This window comes from Thamnophis sirtalis, unplaced genomic scaffold (assembly GCF_051295495.1).
Source record: "Thamnophis sirtalis isolate CommonGarterSnake01/CBP01778 unplaced genomic scaffold, rThaSir2_p1.2 scaffold_14, whole genome shotgun sequence".
Lineage (NCBI taxonomy): Eukaryota > Metazoa > Chordata > Lepidosauria > Squamata > Natricidae > Thamnophis > Thamnophis sirtalis.
Window position 1 is genome coordinate 37,858,494 of NW_028261394.1, and position 20,395 is coordinate 37,878,888.

The 20,395-nt window shown below is 44.4% G+C and overlaps 2 protein-coding genes across 2 annotated transcripts in view; one reads left to right on the forward strand and one right to left on the reverse strand.

The window, feature by feature from the left end:
• RHPN2 (rhophilin Rho GTPase binding protein 2) overlaps positions 1 to 7,760 on the forward strand; it is a 49,685-nt gene extending 41,925 nt beyond the window's left edge. Inside the window, exons 13-15 of the mRNA XM_087729411.1 lie at positions 1,089 to 1,235; positions 2,830 to 2,985; positions 3,735 to 7,760. Of these exons, the coding sequence (XP_087585537.1) occupies positions 1,089 to 1,235; positions 2,830 to 2,985; positions 3,735 to 3,989 (558 nt within the window). The 3' untranslated portion in view covers positions 3,990 to 7,760. The remainder of the gene's footprint in view (positions 1 to 1,088; positions 1,236 to 2,829; positions 2,986 to 3,734) is intronic.
• A 5,219-nt stretch (positions 7,761 to 12,979) lies between these two features.
• On the reverse strand, positions 12,980 to 20,148 carry FAAP24 (FA core complex associated protein 24). The gene is made up of 5 exons (XM_087729028.1): positions 20,032 to 20,148; positions 18,913 to 19,057; positions 17,258 to 17,397; positions 15,908 to 16,060; positions 12,980 to 13,222 (listed from the first exon to the last, which is right to left on the reverse strand). The coding sequence occupies exons 2-5, from the start codon at positions 19,019 to 19,021 to the stop codon at positions 12,980 to 12,982; spliced, it is 645 nt and encodes a 214-aa protein (XP_087585154.1). The 5' UTR covers positions 19,022 to 19,057; positions 20,032 to 20,148.
• Positions 20,149 to 20,395: the final 247 nt, after the last annotated feature.

Below are 20,395 nucleotides of genomic sequence, written 5' to 3' on the forward strand. Positions count from 1 at the left end.
CTTCTTGCTTGAGCTAGTGGGTTGGGCTAGAAGATTACTAACTTCTAGAAGAAAACACGAAAGGTTCTAGGGCTATGATGGCAAACCTATGGCTTGTGTGCCAGAGCTGGCACGCAGAGCCCTCTCTGTGGGCACGTGCACCGTCCCCAGCTCCTCTTCTGGTTTCCGTCACACAGGTTAGTATTTCCTGGAGCATCGGAAAATGGCCAAAAAACAGCCCCGTTTTTCAGATAATTTTTGGGCCGTTTTGGGGCCTTTATTCAAGCCAAAAACGGCTTGAAACAGCCCTGGAAAAAAAGCTTAAAAAACAGTCTGAAAATGGCCCCAAAACAGGAATGTGCATGCCGGCCTGCTGTTCTTTGGGCTTCCAGTGGTACGGCGTGCACCAAGACCAGCTGGCCAGCACACATGTGCGTGTAGGAAACCCGAAGATCAGCTGTGTGTGCTGGCCATCTGGTCTTCGGGTTTCTGGCATTCCAGTGCGCATACGTGCATGGGCACTCGGTGCCAAAAAGGTTCGCCATGATTGTTCTAGGGCAGTGTTTCTCAACCTTGGCAACTTGAAGATGTCCAGACTTCAACTCCCAGAATTCCCCAGCCAGCATTCGCTGGCTGGGGAATTCTGGGAGTTGAAGTCCGGACATCTTCAAGTTGCCAAGGTTGAGAATTTTAAAGATTGGGTGGATGGAAATGCAGGAGCCATGGATGTGCAAGGAAGAAGATCTTCATTATGAGCAGAAGATGACAGCGATTCAAAATAGCCAAGATCGCGCCTCGGTATTTATACTAGGACTGAAACAAGTAAGGACCAATCAGGGGCCGAGTACTGCACAGCAACTGCTGATGCAGTACCTCGGCCAATCAGGACACACTGGCTGGTTAGCAACAGTCTATGCTGCGTCCCAGCCAATCAGGGCGCAGCATAGACTGTTGCTGGCCCTTTAGGATAGTTTAGACTATTGGATATATAACAGAGAAACACTGTTCTAGGGGAATTCTGGTAGGGAGGGAAGCTCTCTGTAATCTACATGAACATTTTTGCAAAGTGTGGATTGGATAATTTGACTCCCCTGCTCTCCGTGTCTCAGGGCCCACCTGCAGTGTTTTCAGCCAAGCAGAGGTGGTCTCCCCCTCGCGCCATCCGTTTCAACTGTGAAGACGGCCTCTTGGGTTTCACTCTGAAAGGGGGCTCGCCCGTACAGATTGACTGCATCGACCCAGCTTCTCCTGCAGCAGTAAGTAGACATTTCCCAACCCAGAGGCTCCTCTTGGTAGAGCTGTTCAGAGTGGAAAGGGTTAATATCAAAGGACTTTTCTTCTCACACTTCTCACCAGAAAAATCCAGTAGCCGCCTTGCCTTTCTTTGACGGGCTTTTATTTTGCTATTTGAGATTTGGGGTTCAAATAATTTAACAACCGGTTCTCTGCCCTAATGACCAGCTGGGTAGGCGGGGCTCGGTGGTCATGTGACCCTTTGGGCGTGGCCAACTCAACGTCATTCACCTCGATGGGTGCTTCGCCTTAGCTGTTACAATGTAATAAGTGGTTAATGGGAGAGGCAGTTTCTGTAAGCAGGGCAATAAAGATGAGGCTAGAAACAACACCAGGATGTTTCCTTCCTGCCTTCCTTACAGGATTAGCCCTGTAAAGTGGAAAGAAACAAAAGGAGATTTCTTCCAACAACCGATTCCCTGAACTGCCCAGAAAGTTAACAACCGGTTCTCCCGGATAGGTGCGAACCAGCTGAATCCCATCACTGCATGTCCTCCCTGATATTGCTGTTACTGAATGAGTTTGAAAAGTAGAGTTTATTGTAAAACGTAATCTGAAAGACAGCTGGGATACTTCATAACACTTTTGGATTGGTACAATTTAAACGTTGTATATTTTTTATAGCTGCACCCTAATGTGCCTTGTCCACAATGAAAGTGTGTTCTGACCTAGGCTTCCCCAGCAGCACGAAGCTGTGTCCTCGCCACAATAAATTCCTTTCATTTAATTTACAGTGAATTCCTAACGTCCTGGCCCACAGTCTTTCAAGATAGTTCACAATTACCGACTTTTATCAGGCTTGGAGAGTGGCCAGGCCCATATCTTTCAGACGCTGCAATACTTGGCAAGAATGCAGGAATGAACTAATTGTCTCCTGCAAATTCCACTCCCCTTTCGTTCCTCTTTTATTTCCTGTGGGAGGGGCCATTCACCGCCCACCTGTGGCCTTACTCCCAAGTCGACCCTTGTTCTTTCGTCTGGCATCTCTGCGCATGCGCACACTGGGAACAGGGTCCAGCTGTTCATCTGACTCATTGATGTCTGAAACTGAAGGCAGCTGACAACTGGCACATCCCCCCCCCCCAAAGCCCTCATCAGACCAGGCCACATCATGTTCTTCCTCTGTTAACTTCTTCAAGACTGAGTTTATACATCTCAGTAAACCATAGACTGCTTAACCTTGGAGTAGCAAATAAACCCCAAAGCTAGGTCCATTTAGTATGCTAAACCAAATCTAAGGGGAAAAATTAGGGCTTAACAACACAATATAGAAGCACATTACCAAGATGATTTATTAATGAAATCATGAACCTATTAATTCATAATTAAGTCCCACTAGGCATCATGGAGTTTATTGCCACGTCATTGGTTGAGTGGTTGGGCTTAATACTGCATTGAAATCAACAGATCCTATTTGATTAGAGATAGGAACTTAAAATCCTTATTGTTTTAATCTGGTTTCCGTGGTGAAGCTGGACCATTAAAGCTGGTAAGGGAAGTTACCAGATTCTGCCTGGCTTTATAACTAATGCTAAGGAATGCCCAATATTTTTTTAGTTGGCAGGTTTGAAAGAAGGAGACACGGTAATTGCTGTTGAAGGCACGGATTGCAAATGGTTGGGGACGAGGGACGTCTTGGAAAAACTCCAGAATTTGAGCGAGCAAAAGATTGAGATCCAAGTGATCAGCTGTCAAGAATATGGACCTTCCTTGGTAAGTAAAGCTGGAAACAGAATTTCACCACAAGACCATCAGAACTGCAAGATATTCATTGTTGTCATTAATTGTGAAGTCATATCCGACCCATCATCACCCCATGGACAATGTTCCTCCAGGCCTTCCTGTCCTCTGCCATCCTCTGGAGTCCATTTAAGCTCACGCTGACTGTTTCGTTGACTCCATCCAGCCACTTCATTCTCTGTCATCCCCTTCTTCTTTTGCCCTCCATTGTTCCCAGCATGAGGCTCTTCTCCAATGAGTCCTTCCTTCCCCTGAGGTGGCCAAAGTATTTGAGTTTCATCTTCAGGATCTGGCCTTCTCAAGAGCAATCGGGGTTGATCTCCTCTAGGACTGTCCTTGTGTCTAGTTATTCTGGTGTGCAGTGTCCTATAGCATCAAAACAATTTATGTCCAGGATGTGAGGGGTCTGTAGATATTTTCACAGCCCTCTTTTTGACTCGTGCAGTCCTCAATGGAAGGCAGGTTGGTAGCAATTGTTTCTTTTTTGCAGTTTTAATTATCCTCTGAAATCTATGTCTGTCTTGAGTTGCAGAACCAAACCAGACAGTTATAGAGGTGCAGAGGTGCACTATCTCGCTTAGCAACAAAATGTTGGGGCTCAATTGTGATTGTAAGCCGAGGACTACCTGTATAGTTTAAACATCGCTTTCCACTTTGCATTGACTAAAACTTTTTTTTAAAATGCTGGTCTCTCTCTCTCTCTCTCCTTCTTTCCTTTACAGCATAACAAATGTGCCACTTATTCAGCGGGGATGCAGAAAACATACTCCCTTATATGTTTGGCTATGGAAGAAGAGAGGACCGACAAACCCAAGAAGCTGACGCCTAAATTATCCTTCTTGAGTTGGGGAACCAAAAACAGGCAGAAAGCTGCCAGCACCCTCTGCCTCCCTTCGGCTGTAAGTGGCACCTCTGCCTTTAAGAAGAAACTGACAACTCCATTCACACTCTTCAGTACCGATAGTTCATTGTACTAGGACTTGGAATGGACGCTGTGAATTCACAGTCGCTTTTAGGAATCCAGGGTGAAGTAGCCCCGACTTGAACACAACAACAACAACGTTCAAATCTGGCTTCAGTTGTTCATCTCGCAAGGACGGGAAAGTTTTGAAGAACAGTGTCATGTGCCTAAGGTGTTTGTCGGAGTTCTTTCAAACTTTTGCCCGGATTCTGGCTTTGTTAGGATCTATCATGAGAAACAAACAGAATGGTTCTGCAAAGACTGAGGATTTTGTTGTTGTTGTTGTTTTTTAAAAAATGTGAATTTGGAGCTCAGTAATGCCACGTGGTTGACCATCTCACCTACGTTGAGGGGGAGAAGTAAATAGAACTGCATGGCCACAATGGTGCACGATCAAGGAGATACACCTGCTAATTTAATTTAAAACCCAATGAATGAGAAACAGAGTTGTAGGCCAGTTAGTAACCGTGAGTTGACAATCTACACAGAACCAAATTCTTAAATTAATTATTGAACGGCCAGGCGATGGGAAGGAAACGGGGTAAAGGAATAAATCTAACAGGGTACGGTAGTGGCAAGGCTGCGTGTTAAGGTTTGAAAATCCTATTTTCTATTCTGCTTTGAGGTGGTTTAAACCAAGGGTCTCCAAACACGGCAATTTTAAGACTTGTGGACTTGCAGCTCCCCGAAATTCTGAGAGTTGGAAGTCCACAGGTCTTAAAGTTGCCATGTTTGGAGACCCCTGGTTTAAATAAACAACATTTTAAAAAGATAAATAACATCAGTCCGGGCCCAGGACTGGGAATTGGGAGGGTGGCAGCAACACAGAGAGAATACTGATGTTTGTTCTATAACCAGACCCAGATTTCCACAAGAGAATTTCAAACAACAGCGTTTTTGGCCTATCATTGAAGCCTTCCATGAGAATGGTGCGGTGTCCTAGAGGTTTAGCTCTCACCTCACAATCAAGAGGCTGTGTATCAATCCTAGATAAGGCAGATATTCCTCTTTCTCGGCACAATGAGAATATATCTGCTGAACAAAACTCCGCATTGGCAACAGGAAGGGCATCCGGCCGGTAAACACTCAGCTCCATTCAGTTGCTCAGACTTCACCCTGCAAAGGATTATAGGGTTGTTAAAAGAAGAAGATGATGATTGAAGCCTTCCATGGACGCAACACAGGGTTATCTGGGCAACCAGATTTAGCATTTTCTGGTGTTCCAAATGGAACATGGAATAGGATGGCGGTTTCCAGAATTTCCCGCACTAAATGACAGCATCTCGTCAATGACCAAAAGAAGCCATCCATTTACGTGGCACCCAATGTGTGGTGGGAAGAAATCTCCCAAGGACAACCTTGAAACCAACCCTGGCCCTGGCGACGTTAAGTAACACAGAATGGATCCATCGAAAAAGCAGATTCTGTTTTGCAAGATCTGATGTAACCGGGTATCGTTTTCTACACCTGCCGAGCATTATAGCAAAGATGGAGAGATTTCCTAACAGTGTATGTGTAGAGAAATATGCTAATGTAATCAAGAGTGTGGAAAGAGATCAGCCGGTTTGCTTGCAGACCAAATCCTTAGCGCCTGCCAGGTTTCACTTCAAATCAGTATTTCTTAATCTCACCAACTTGAAGATGTGTGGACTTCACCTTCCAGGATTCCCCAACCAGCATGCAGATATATAGCTCAGTAATGCTGTTTTTGAGAAGGATATTAATTAGCTTAGTTCACTTTATTGTAATTGGACATGGTACCATGAAATTAAATGTACATCTTCCGTGTACATTATAACTATAAAAATAAAAACACACACCCTAACCCTATATTATTGAAATTGGAAATCCGATATTGCACTACACCGTAGAATTCAATATAGCTACTGTCCTGGGTTAGAAGCTGTTTTTCAGCCTATTCCTCCTTGTTTTTTATTATCCTGTACCGTCTGCCAGATGGTAATAGTTAAAAAAAAAGGGTGCCTAGGATGAGATGGATCTTTAAGAATGCTTTGAACTTTCTTAAGGCAACGGGAGCTATAAAGCTCTTCCAAAGAGGGGAGGGGGCAACCCACGATCCTCTGGGCAATGGCATTAACCCTCTGGAACGCTGTCCTATCTGCCCCTCTGCAATTGGAAAACCATACACAGGTGCAGTAAGTTAAAATACTCTCTATGGTGCAGCGGTAGAAGGTCACCAGCAGTTTTTCCTTCAGTTGTTGTTTCCTGAGAAGTCTCAGGTCGTATCATCTCTGCTGGGCCCTTTTGACCAGGGCTGCAATGTGAGATGCCCCAGGTCAGGTCCTCTTTTAGGATAACACCCAGGAACTTAAAACTGGCCACTTGCTCCACTCGGTCTCCCTTGATAAGCAAGGACTGGATGTCTGATCTATTCCTTCTATAGTCCACTGTAAGCTCCTTGGTCTGATTGGTGTTAAGGACTGAGGTTTTTCTTGAGTGCCACTGGAAAGATTTGTAATTTTGTAATTTTAATAGATTTGTATGCCGCCCAATCCCGGAGGACTCCGGGCGGCTTACATAAAAGCAATTAAAAGATTAAAAAGATTAAAAACACCAAAACAATACAGTTTAAAACAGGAAAACACAACATGCACTCAATTATAATGGGGCTGAAGTTCAGTCAAGCTCAACAGCCCCAGGCCTGCCGAAACAGCCAGGTCTTAACAGACGTACGGAAGGCCAGGAGAGTGGGGAGGGTCCGGATCTCAGGTGGTAGCTCGTTCCAAAGGGCCGGGGCAGCAACAGAGAAGGCTCTCCCCCGGGAAGCCACCAGACGGCATTGTGTGGCTGACGGTAACCGGAGAAGGCCCGCCCTGTGCGATCTTATTGGACGCTGGGAAGTATGTTGCAGGAGGCGATCACGGAGATATCCAGATGCATTCCAAAGGGTTGATAAAGGTAATTTAACTATGCCTTAAGTCAGGGGTGTCAAACTCGCGGCATCACAATGGCGTCACATGACATATCGGGACTTTTTTCCCCTGCGCTAAACCGGGCGGGGCCAGCACATGACACATCCGGGCTGCGAGTTTGACAGCCGTGCCTTAAGTGAAATTTAGGAGTTTAGGACACTAAAGAACATGCCCAACTGGAAAAGTAGTTGTTGCCTGAGGTTTTATTGTCACCGTCTAAAGTTGTAGTCTAATTCACGATAGTTGTCTGTTAAGCTGAAATATAGCTAACAGGGTAGATCTTAACAATGATTGACTACAAATTTAAAGAAAGGAAATCTAAGTCCCTATTGAAACTCAATGAATCCATTACCGGTAGCTGAGAAATTTTTAGAAGAAATTAGAATAGAACAGTGTTTCCCAACCTTGACAACTTTTAAGATAGGTGCACTTCAACTCCCAGAATTGTTGCCTGGGGAATTCTGTAAGTTGGAAGTCCACATATATTAGTTACTAAGGTTGAGAAATACAGATGGAATAAAGAAAAATGGGGAAGGCTGGTAGACCAATGCCAATTTATTATTATTTTGGTCTTTTAATGGTTCTACCCAGATGTAAATATATAAATGTTAAAATGATTATTTAAGAATGAGTCCTGACTTATATGTGACAATGAACAACTTTTCACTGCAACTATGAATGAGATAAAAGTTTGATTTTTCTTAACTGTTGTTGTTCAGAATGAAGGTCTGTTTTGTTTTTGTTTTTTTAAAAAGGAAGAATGTAATATAGTGGCTGCTTATTCATATTGTGCAATATTCAATCAATGCTGTGGAATTAATCCTAGTGCCTAATAAAATGTAGGTTGGAAGAGGGTTGACGTGTTCATTTATATCTCATTATCTGTGATATATATTCCACTTTTGATTTTGGGGGTGGTTCGAAGAAATGTACGGTAACCGAATTTGAGTGCTATAGTATGCCATGGTTGGTTAAACCAAGTTAGATCGATTCGACACTGAAGCAGAAGTAGGCAAACCTTTTGATGCAGGGCACATCATATGGTTGGTGCCCTCACAAAATGCCCACCCAAATGGGCATAGCAGATCAGAAAATATCCATTCGTAGACAGGATGGACAGCCTCCCAGAATCCTACCATCCCAGTGGGGTCTAAAGGCACTGCTACAAACTGTGTTTTCTGAAATGCTAGCTTCATACTTTTGACTACGGCCCTGGTGGCGCAGTGGTTAAAGTACAGTGTTGCAGGCAAACTCTGCCCACTGCCTGGAGTTTGATCCTGACAGGGCTTGAGGTTGAGTCAACCTTCCTTCCTTCCCAGGTTGGCATTATGAGGACCCAGATTGCTGGAGGCAATATGCAAATAATGCCTTGACAATGTAAACCACCAGAAAGTGCTGAAAGTGCCACGAGGCAGTATATAAGCCTAACTGCTGTTGTTATTGGATTATAAGAATTGTGGCGGCGCAGTGGTTAGAATGTGGTATTGCAGGCTAATTCTGTCGACTGCCAGCAGTTCGATCCTAACCGTCTCAAGGTTGATTCAGCCTTCCATCCTTCCAAGGTGGTAAAATGACCCAGGTTGTTAGGGAAAATATGCTAACTCTGTAAACCACTTAGGTGTAGAGGATGCTATAATATATGCACACAGGAGAAACATCTCAATGACCAAAAAACTTATCTTCCTTTCTTTGCTTCTCCCAAGTATTACCAAGTGTCGATTTACGTTCTTTTTCTTAAAAAGAAAAAAGAAAAGAAACTTGGACTGAAACCTTGTAAACCTGCAGGGCTACCTTCCGATAAGTAGCAGAGAAAAAATGAGATTAAGAATCTTAACTGCTCCTTTTTTTAAAAAAATGCAAGATTAAATGACCACAGCTGAACTTCCTGGAGAAAGAGCAAGATACCCGAGGGCACTTTTCATTATCTTTCATACAAGACAAGTTTCATACAAGTTTTGCCCTTTTGTTGACTCAGAGGGCATTGAGGGAAAGAATCTCAATCATTTTAGCCAATTCCGTTGTATTTAAGTACAATGACAATAAAGGTTATACTTATACTTTTTAACACCGTGTCTTCCTGCTTGTATCTGCAACATCTCCTCCTTCCATATTGCAGCATCTGCTTTTGAACGGGCCCTGGTTTAAACTTTCTGCCCGCTAGCAAAAGTACCGCATTAACTCGTTTTGCCTTCTCAATCTGCCTGCTGTTAACTGTGGTATCCAGTCATGAAAAAAAAAAAAAGACTTCATCCTTGGCTTAAAACAGTGGTTCCCAAACTTGGCAACTTTAAGACTTGTGGACTTCAACTCCCAGAGTTCTCCAGCAGAGCTGGCTGGAGAATTCTGGGAGTTGAAGTCCACAAGTCTTAAAGTTGCCAAGTTTGGGAACCACTGGCTTAAAACAATGTCAACCCAGTCACAAAAAAGGATGCCTATAATAATATTGTCCAAAACAGCTGTAGCCGCCTTGTCTTCCCAGTTAGGTGGCTGTACCTATTCAATCTCAGTTACTTTCAAAAATAATACGCACAGGTGTTGTGGAGTTACCAGCCTGATTTGGAAAGAAGTAAACTGTTGTGACCTGGCAGCAGAGTCGGACACTAAGGAGGTTGGGGGGGAGCATGGGCCAGTCCTGAAGGCTGTGGAAGGCTCGGACGAGGGCTCTGCATCGGAAGCAGAGAGGGGGCTGAGGCCGTCTGGCAGTGATCAGATGCCTACGGAATTAGACAGCAGTGAAGCAGAGGAACAGCTGGAGCCTATTCCCAGTGTGCTCATGCGCAGAACTGGCAGAAGAAAGGAACAACCAGAAATCAGGGTAGACTTGGGAGTCAAGTCACAGGTGGAAGGTGATTGGCTCTTCCCATAGGACATAAAAGAGGAGCGACAGGGGAGTGGGCTTTTGCAAAGAACCAATTCGTTCATTTGGTCGTTAAGATTCAGGAGTGTGAAGATCTGTCTGTGAATCTCAGAGACTCTGTGCCCAGTCTTTCCTGCCACAGCACCTCATTTGGAAAATATTTACATGGCAGCTTTCCAAGATAGATAAGGTCTGTCGTCATAAATATTCCTGTTTGCCGGGCCTTGATGAATGTGAATGAGAGGAATTCACATTCATTTAATAAAAGGGGTTTTGTCTGGACCAGGGCTCTGCCTTGTGCTTTTAGGGAAGCCTAGATCAGAACATAAATGCTGGAAGGCAGCAGTGGGAAGCCATCCAGTATCATGGCCAAGAAAACTGCAGGGATGAAGGCGCTTAGAACCAAGCTTGAATTCCTCTTTATCTCTTTATCCCATCCCCTCATAAACAGCCCAGTAGCCCAAGGCTGTCTGTAAAACTAGCCTGCAGTGCAGCCAAATGCCAAAAAGGGTAACTCGAGCCGGTTCTATTTGAAGTGAGGTATGTGTTCTTTCTTTGAAAGAATATGTGGGAGTTTTTGCTTGAAAGGACCAAGTTGCAACCTTTAAGCTCCACAGAAGCATAACTTTGCTGGAAGTGATACAGAAGCCCTCTGGGTAGACAAGAAGGATGACTCATTCCTTCTTTTCACTCTGATACGCCTTCGTAATTTCAGCCTGGCGGCCTTCCAGGTGCCTCGTGCGCAAGCAATGTTCAGGTTCCACTCCTACAGCTGTCTCCTAGCGGGCCCACCTGTCACACAACGTTTTTGATAGACCAGATCCAGACAAACGTAGATCAAGATTGGAGGAAAGCCTAGAGACCTATAAATAAGGATTTTGAGAGTTATACCTAACACTGGAAAGAAACAAAGGTTCATTCCTGGTTGTTGTTGTTGTTGTTTCTTTAATGTTGTTTGCCCAAAGTGACTTCCTTCGTCCAATCTGATGAAGGTCGAGTGAGAACAAGTTTCTTAATCGATGATCTGTTCAGAAACTCCTCTATTATCTCTGCATTATTCATTCAAATCAGAACAGGGGATGGACCCCGATTTGAATGGATACAAACATCAAAAACGTTAAATAACAGTTCCCAACAGCAAACAATCCATTCAGGGCAGTTCTGATGCTCAGAATCCATAACTTCTCCATGAACAAGTTATGAAAGGTATCTATCAGGGGTGGGCTACTGGGGGTTTCAGGGGAACCTCTAGCTAAGATTCTGTGCAGTTTGGAGAACCCCCAAATCCCATTCCTGGCTGGCCCCTCCCCTCCCAGGAGTTCCACAGGAGGCCCGTTTTAGCAATAGCAGTTAGACTTATATACCGCTTCATAGGGCTTTCAGCCCTCTCTAAGCGGTTTACAGAGTCAGCATATTGCCCCCAACAATCTGGGTCCTCATTTCACCCACCTCGGAAGGATGGAAGGCTGAGTCAACCTTAAGCCGGTGAGATTAGAACCGCTGAACTGCAGATAACAGTCAGCTGAAGTGGTCTGCAGTACTGCACCCTAACCACTGCGCCACCTCGGCTCTTTTGGATGCAGGTAAGTGCACCTTGGCTCTATCGGATGCAGGTAAGTGCAGTGTGAACATGGAGGCTCAGGGAGGGTGAAAAACGGGCCTACCGGAAGTTTGGGAAGGCTGGAAATGGGCCTGTTTCCAGCCTTCAGAGCCTTGGGAGGCCATTTTTGCCCTCCCGGAGGCTCGAGAACAGTCTTTGGAGCGTGGGGAGGGCAAAAATCCTCCCCCCCCCACATTGTGGTAGAGGAAGCAGATAGGCCACGCCCACCATGGCCATGCTCACCCAGCAACTGGGCAGAGAACCCCTTGCTAAAAATTTTCAAGCCCACCCCCGAAAGGTGGGCAAAAATCAGGTTGACAGACTAGGCTTCTCTTCTGCATCCAAAGCAGTGGTGGGATTCAAATAATTTAACAACCGGTTCTCTGCCCTAATGACCATCTGGGTAGGTGGGGCACGGTGGTCATGTGACTGGGTGGGCGTGGCCAATTCAAGGTCACTCAGGTCGATGGGCGCTTCGCCTTAGCTGTTCCAATGTCATAAGGGTTAACCGGAGAGGCAGTTTCTGTAAGCAGGGCACTAAAGATTAGGCTAGAAACAACACCAGAATGTTTCCTTCCTGCCTTCCTTACAGGATTAGCCATGTAAAGTGGAAAAAAACAAAAGGAGATTTCTTCCAACAATTGGTTCTCTGAACTACTTAGAAAGTTACCAACCGGTTCTCCTGAATAGGTGCGAACTGGCTGAATCCCACCACTGATCCAAAGCCAATAGGACAACAGGGACCATTCACAGAACAAATGCAAAATTTATTTACATTGGGACAACCTGCTCTTTTTTCAGCTTAAAAAGTAACTCAGAGCCTCCCTATTTTTTCCAATAAACTTAACGAACAGAGACGAAATCTTGACTTATTTAACGGTTTCTTTAAGGAGCAGCTGAGATTGACATAAAGAAGAAGAATGTACTTAATGTTAAAGGTTCCCCTCGCACATATGCGCTAGTCATTCCGGACTCTAGGGGGCGGTGCTGATCCCTGTTTCAAAGCCAAAGAGCCAGCGCTGTCCAAAGATGTCTCCGTGGTCATGTGGCCGGCATGACTATAGGCCAAAGGCACACGGAACTCTGTTACCTTCTTACCAAAGGTGGGCCCTATTTTTCTACTTTCATTTTTTATATGCTTTCGAACTGCCAGGTTGGCAGAAGCTGGGACAAAAAACAGGAGCTCAGTCCATTACATGGCACTAGGTATTCGAATCGCCAAACTGCCAACCTTTCTGATCGACCAGCTCAGCGTCTTAGCCACTGCGTCCCTATAATAAATAAATAACAAATTTAATAACAAATGAACAAGAACTATTTTAAAGGAAGACAAAGAGGATGTTGGCCCTGCAGCTAATTCTCCAGGAAAAAGCGGTCAATGCTATTCATAAAAGGGGAAACCGTGTTCAGCTGTATGTGGTTGAAAGTCAAAAGCATGCCCAGAGGGAGCAAATTCGGAGCTTAAAAATAATTATCCGATTTATTTGCTCCTCCAGATGGAAAGGAAGGTTACGGTTGTCTCTTGTGTTTCATACAACCTGAAATCTGACCATGGAAAAATTCCAGCATTTCAAAAAAAAACAAAAACCTTTATCTCTGATGTTGAAAAACCCAGATTATTTTGCCTGGGTGAAGAATGTGTGGATTTGTTGAGCTAGATTACGACCAACTACTCCTTCGAGCTCCTGGAGAGAGGCATTGCAAAGCCGATGGATATTTCCAAAGTTTTCCAGAAGAAGAAGTGCCTTTGTCTTTCCAACTCCTGGAATCTGCTGAACTGTGTGGAGCACGGACGGTTCCAATAACTTGGGACGTTTCTTACTTTGGAAAGGATTACTGGCTTTTGTTTGTTCGTGCACCTGAAACGAAAGTCAAATTCAGTCTGGCTGCTCTCTTGTGGTTTCCGGTCCTAAACATTGGCAAGTATTTCCAGGGGTGGGCTTCAAAAACTTTAGCAAGGAGTTCTCTGCCAGGTTGTTGGGTGGGCGTGGCCCAGAGGTGGGTTCCTATCAGTTCGCACCTATTCGGTAGAACCGGTTCATCAAATCTACCGAACCGGTTAGAAGAGGTTCCACAGTGGACCCGGAAAGCAGGCCACACCTACAGAAGAGGTTCCCAAATTTTTTGAAACCCACCACTGGTCCTTGGATATGATTATTCTACACTATCATGCTCCTATTTATAAAACTCAGGGCCTCTGTGAAAGGTAAGGATGACTACTGCGTTTGTGGTGCAATCAGAACATTGCGTGTGTTGAAGTTGTTTTTACGCAAACCAAAGATGCCTTTTAAAAAACAAGTTTACATCATATTCTTACGCATGCCAGTGCTGTGTGTGAGGTAATTTAAGGTGGTTCTGACAAGTGTCGTCAGCATCTTCATATCTGGTCACATGGGGGGCAAGCCACTCCCATCCGGTCACATGGGGGGCAAGCCACTCCCACAAAGGAGGCCACACCCACAGAGTAGGTTCGAACAATTTTTGAAACTCACCACTGGCGTGGCCATGGTGTGTGTAGCCTAGTCGGCTTCCTGCACCATGGCGGTTGGGGGAGGAGTTTTTGCCCTCCCTGGAGGGCTTCCCTCGAACCTCTGGGAGGGCGAAAACAGCCTCCCCAGGGTCCGGAGGCTGGAAATGGCCCATTTCCTCCCTTCCCAAACTTCAGGTAGGCCTGTTTTTCGCCCTCCTCGAGCCTCCACATGGGCCCTGCATTTACCTGCATGTAAAACGGGCCATGTGAGGACTCCTGAGAGGGGCTGGTGGGGCAGGGCCAGCTAGGAGTGGGATTTGGGGGGGTTCTGTGAACTGCACAGAATCTTAGCTAGAGAGTCTCCTGAACCCCTGCAAACCCCCAGAAGCCCATCCCTGAGTATTTCTCGACTGATGACAATTCATCCCAAAACGTATGTTGCTAAGTGAGACATTTGCTGAAATGTTTTGCTCCATTTTACAACTTTTCTTGCCACAATTGTTAAGTGAATTTCATTGCCGTTGTTAAGTTGGCAACCTGGTTGTTAAATGAATCTGGCTTCCTCATTGACTTTGCTGGTCAGAACATTGCAAAAAGGGAATTGTGGGACCCCGGAACACAACAAACGTCATAAACATGAACCAGTTGCCAAGCGTCTCAATTTTGATCATGTGACGATGGGGGGGGGTGTTGCTGCAACGGTCATAAGTGTGAACAATGGTCATGTCACTTTTTTCAGTGCTGCTGTTACTTTGACCGGCCACTAAATGAATTGTTGTAGGTCAAGGACTACCTGTAATTCAGTAAGATATTTTTTGATTATATGGGGTGAGAAGTGCTTTGGACACAGAAGGAAAGTGGCACTTTGAGTTGGTCAGGATCACAAACCAGCTGTCAGGTTTCCTAAAAATGCCCTAATTGATTCATGAATATCGAGCCAAGTTTCAATACAAAACTAGTCATTTATTAGGAGCACCATTAGGCAAAGCCTTTTCACAGTCAGAGCTAAGCTTTGTTTGAATTATAGCTGAACTTTACCCCTGTTCCTTCCCTCCCCTCAGTCTGTGTCATAAATCACATTCCCCAATGAGCTGCACCCCTCCCAAGCCTGCTGCAGTAATCTGAGATCCGACTTTAGATGAAAGTATGTGTGGAATGCACTCCGCCCCCTAATCTCTCACTATGGCAACTTTAGGAGTTGACACCAGCAGTCATTAAAGTATTTGCCTCTTTTTACTGGAAACAAACGTAGCTGGTTTAATGAGTCACAGGTATTGCATTCAAGGTTCTGAGCATTTTGAGGTACTTCCTCCAAAACTAATAGGAGTCAAACATCCCTAGTTTCCAAATTATTTTGCCATCTCAAACGGCCTGCACTAGTTGCCGGTTGTCTTCTGGGTGCGATTCAAGGTACTAATTATGACCTTTAAAGCATTCCATGGCTTAGGCCCAGGATACCTGCGAGACCACCTACTGCCACCGGTAGCCTCCCACCGTCCAGTGCGATCCCACAGAGTTGGCCTCTTCAGGGTGCCGTCGGCCAGACAGTGTCGGCTAGCGACCCCCAGGGGAAGAGCCTTCTCTGTGGGAGCGCCTTCCCTCTGGAATGAGCTGCCCCCGGAGCTTCGTATAATCCCCGACCTCCGGTCCTTCCGACGCACCCTAAAAAGTTGGCTTTTCCAGCAAGCCAGCCTGGCTTGAACAAAACAAAACAAATTATTGATTATTGTTAATTTTAATTGAATTTCTTTTTAAAATGTTATTGTTAATCTTAATTGGGTTTGTTTTGGATATTTTATTTGATTTTTTTAATTTTTGTAATACGTGTTTTTTTTAATGTTGTACGCCGCCCCGAGTCCTTGGGAGAAGGGCAGCATATAGATCCAATTAAAAAAACAAAACAAAAACCAGGGTCTGCCTAGTCCAGCATTCTGTTTCCTGCAAAGCCACTTAAACATGAGAAGCTCTTGTACGCCGATTCTAATCTGAAGTCCACCCACTTTAAAACTGTCTGCTTTGAAAAGCATTGCTTGAGAGCCTGATAGCAGTACAAACAGCTCTTGAAGGTACTTACCAATTGAGCAATAAGTTGAGCTGCTTCTTTTTGGCTGGCCACCGGAAGTAATGTCATTCCGAGTTCCAGAACGACAAATTTCTGCACATCTGGAAAATACTGGTTGCTTATTTGGGTTTTTTCAACTAATACAATCCCTTGAAGATTGCAAGCCTGGGAGAAGTAGGAACAATGAGTAACGGGTATTAATGAGAGGGACAAACAGCCTAGAGCAGTAGTCCTCAGCCTGTGGGTCGGGACCCTTTTGGGGATCGAACGACCGTTTCACTGGGGTCACCTAAGACCATCGGAAAACACATATTTTCAACAAAAAAAATACGGAAAACATAAAATAATTTTATGGTTGGGGGTCACCACAACATGAGGAACTGTATTAAAGGGTCGCGGCATTAGGAAGGTTGAGACTCACTGGCCTAGTGTAAGTTCATTGGGAGGGTTGGGAAAGTAAAAAAGGTGTGTTTTCTCCATTCTTTCTCCCCTTCACTCCACTTAGCCATGCCGCTTAAAATCACTGGTTAAAGACTAGTGTTTCCTCACAGATGAATATGAGAATGATTGAATGGCTGGGCTGACATCATTCCGATCTGTGCATAAAACAACCTTAATATACCATAGGTAACGATAAAGGTTCCCCTCACATATATGTGCTAGTCATTCCCAACTCTAGGGGGCGGTGCTCATCTCCGTTTCAAAGCCGAAGAGCCAGCGCTGTTCAAAGACGTCTCTGTGGTCAAGTGGACGGCATGACTAAACGCTAAAGGCGCATGGAGTGCTGTTACCTTCCCACCAAAGGTGATTCCTATTTTTCTACTTGCACTTTTATATACTTTCGAACTGCTAGGTTGGCAGAAGCTGGGACAAGTAACGGGAGCTCACTCTGTTACACGGCACTAGGGATTCGAACCGCTGAATTGCCCACCTTTATGATTGACAAGCTTGGTGTCTTAGCCACTTTTTAAATACACCGTAATACACCATACATGGCCATTAATTCCTCATATTTTCCTGCAACAGTCAATTAGATATAGATGAACCAGTTAAAGCTTTCTCTGAGCCGAAGATAAATGCAAAGCCATGCCAGTTACTAAAGCAAAATATATTTTTGTTCTTCAAGCATTTTTCAGATCATTTCCAAAAGGGAACAGCAACGGAAGGAAAACACATCGAATCCTTTGATTAAGGATAAAAAAATAGTTCTTAAAATGGTGGATTTGGGTTGCTGGTATAATTACTGAGTGCATGGTACTAAAGATTAGATTCTCCTTAAATTGTGATGAATTGATCTAATGTTTTGCTGATATTATGTTCCTGAAAAGGATTATCCAAACGATACTTTCATAGGGTGCTTACATTTCTAAAACGAACAAGTCTTCTTTTGAAGGCATTTCCTGCCACCAGATCTGCTTCAGATAGGTAGAGGATGCAGCATCTGTTCGAAAGATGAAAGTCCACGAGTCCCAGACCATCTTCTAGTATAAGCTTAACTTTACCTTGAAAAGTGAGAAGCAAGGAAACTACAGTAACAACAGAACTACTGTGGGTACACAATTCTCATTTGAGTGAAACTCTGGCTGTGTTTACATATCCTGCCAAGTTTGATTTTAACATATTGTGTAAACCCAACCAATTCCACGTTTAAACAAACCATGCCTGAACCAGTGGTGAGTTTCAATTTTTTTTGAACCTACTCTGTGGGTGTGGCCTCCTTTGTGGGAGTGGCTTGCCGGCCATGTGACCTGTTGGGAGTGGCTTGCTGGCCATGTGTTTTCTCTCTCTTTCTCTCTCTTTTCTTCCTTTTGTCTCTCTGTCCCTTTTCCTTTTTTCCTTTCATCTCTCTCTCTTTTTCATATATTTTTTCTTTTTTATTTATTCTTTTTTCCTTTCTTTCTTTCTCTTTCTCTCTCTGTGAGTCTGTCTGTCTGTCTGTCTGTGTGTGTGTGTGTGAGAGAGAGAGAGTGGTGGGTTTCAAAATTTTTGGAACCTCTTCTGTAGGTGTGGCCTGCTTTGCGGGTCCACTGGTGGAACCTCTTCTAACCGGTTCGGTAGATTTGACAAACCGGTTCTACCGAACTGGTGTGAACTGGTAGGAACCCACCTCTGGCCTGAACACACACTGAAAATCAAGCTGTTGCTTTATCTCCAAGTTCTAAATAAATTATTCAGAAGAGAAAGCCAATGGTTTCAAGAGTGATAATTTCCAAGAATGTTTAGCCCTACAAAGTGACAATATGCATTTAAACCAGACTTTAACATCTGGCTTGCCATATTTCATTTATAGTATATAGAGCTGGCATTCAAATTAATGAGAATTTTAAAAAAATCTGATAAAAATAATAAAATACTCCTTGTGATCTAGTGATATCTTCAGATTCTCCTAGCTTAATAAAATGAGACAACTTAATTTTTCTGGCTTTTTAGACAACCTACGCTCCTTTGGGATGTTTAGGAAAGCTATAATTAAGAGCTCCAGACCAGGGGTGGGCTGCTGCCAACGTTGCTGCTGGTTCGCTGCGCGCATGCGCAGTTGACTAAATTGTTCTGCGCATGTGCAGAACATGAAAAGATTACTAAAAAACATGCTGGCAACGACAGTGGCGACTAGGGAACCGGTTCAGGGGCGTGGCTAGCCTGGGTCGCTGCCGGATATGCAACCAAGTCCAAAATACCACTACCGGTTCAGCCAAACTGGTGTGAACCGATAGCAACCCACCTCTGCTCCAGACCAAACCAAGATATTAAACTCATATTTTGTAGTGCAATTGATTCTTTGATTTGCTGAAAGCCATTCACGGGACTATCCTAGTTCAAGCCCCTCTCCCCACTCAATTATATTGAACACCCAAACACAGGCAATGCATCTGTCAGATTCCTTTTGCAAAATAAAAAAAGTGTTCACTGGAGTTGGGCGACCAATATATTTAAATAAATATGTTAGTTTAATTTTCAGATTGTAGGAGGATTTGTTGGTAAGCAAAATTCTATAATTTTACCAAAGAATGATTTACCTTGCATCTCCTGAGCAATTTGGGAACCCTTCCATTTCTCATGGCCAATTACATGGCCCAAAGGAACATTCCCAGCTCCTGCTTGGACTGGGGTGCTATCATTTGCCATTATTAAACTTCATTTGCACTTGTAAGGTTATTTGTCCTGTGCAATAGAAAAAAAACATTAACCTGTTATTCTGAAAATGCAAAAAAAAAGATACATTTCTCATTAATCAGAGATTACCCATGAAATCCAGGTGACTTCCAGCTGATGACTTTCCAGAGGGCTTTTTTCCCCAGCCTCTGGGATGGAGGATTGGGGCCCCTGCTGGTTGCATGAAATTTGTTTTATATGCTGATTGGATCCACCATCTGTTTACTGTAGATTTCAGTGTTTATATTGCTTTACATTGTGAGTTGGCTAGAGTCAGCTTGGAATCGGGAGGTGCTGAAACTGACTAAGGCTGGAAACTCAACAAGGAGAGAAGCAAACTAGAACTAAGAAGAAATTTCTTGACAGTGAGAACAATTAATCAGTGGAATGGCTTGCCTCCTAAAAGTTGTGGATGCTCCATCACTGGAGGTCTTCAAGAAGAGACCAGGCAGCCATTGCCCAGAATGGTATAGGGTCTCCTATTTGAGCAGGGCGGAGAATAGAATTAGAATAAGAATAGAGCTGGATGGGAGCCTGGAGGTCTTCTAGTCCAGCCTCCTGGTCAAGCAGGAGACCCTATACCATTTCAGACAAGTGACTGTCCAGTCTCTTCTTTAAAAACTTCAGTGACGGAGCGCCCACAATTTCTGCAGGCAAGCTGTTCCACTGGTTAATTGTCCTCACCGTTAAGAAGTTTCTCCTTAATTCCAGGTTGCTTCTCTCCTTGAATAGTTTCCATCCATTGTTCTTGTCCTGCTCTCTGGTGCTTTGGAAAAATAAATTGAACCCCCTCCTCTTTGTGGGAGCCTCTCAAATGGTTGGATTAGAAGACCTCCAAGGTCCCTTCCAACTCCGTTATTCTGCATTCCTTTCTGTTTTTCTGTTAAATTAGTCAATAGCCCATCTCTATGGACAAAGACCAGTTTAGCGCTATTAATAATTGACACGTATATGTGTGAATCAATGCAAAGCATTCTTCTTACCTTATCATTTAAAGATCCTGCACAGCAATCTCTAAGATCCTCCAGCGCCTTAAAACACACGTGCGAACGTGCCCATACACGCAAGCAAACCGAGAGAAGTTCCCATTCATCGCTTAGGCTCTTCCAGCTATTGCGAGTAGTTTCTGCTTCCGCCTTTTCCAAACAGCGCGCGGCAGCCATGACGTACTGCTGCCGCCAGCCAATCAAATCCCTTCTCTTTTTTTTTCCTTTCCGCCTCTCCCGGAAAAAAATATAGTTCGCAAGGGGCGTGGCGGTTCCTAACGGACGCTGGTTGCTAAGGCGAAGGCAGCCTCAGTAAGGCGGATGCCAATTGGATAAAGCGGAACGTCGCAGCCAATCGCCT

What these genes read in the sequence shown, in the direction of transcription:
- FAAP24 (XM_087729028.1), bottom strand. Translation starts at nt 19,021, where the DNA reads ATGGCAAATGATAGCACCCCAGTCCAAGCAGGAGCTGGGAATGTTCCT. An exon ending in AATTGCTCAGGAGATGCAAG is followed by an intron (nt 17,398 to 18,912) that starts GTAAATCATTCT and finishes TCACTTTTCAAG; the next exon opens with GTAAAGTTAAGCTTATACTA. An exon ending in GACTTGTTCGTTTTAGAAAT is followed by an intron (nt 16,061 to 17,257) that starts GTAAGCACCCTA and finishes TACTTCTCCCAG; the next exon opens with GCTTGCAATCTTCAAGGGAT.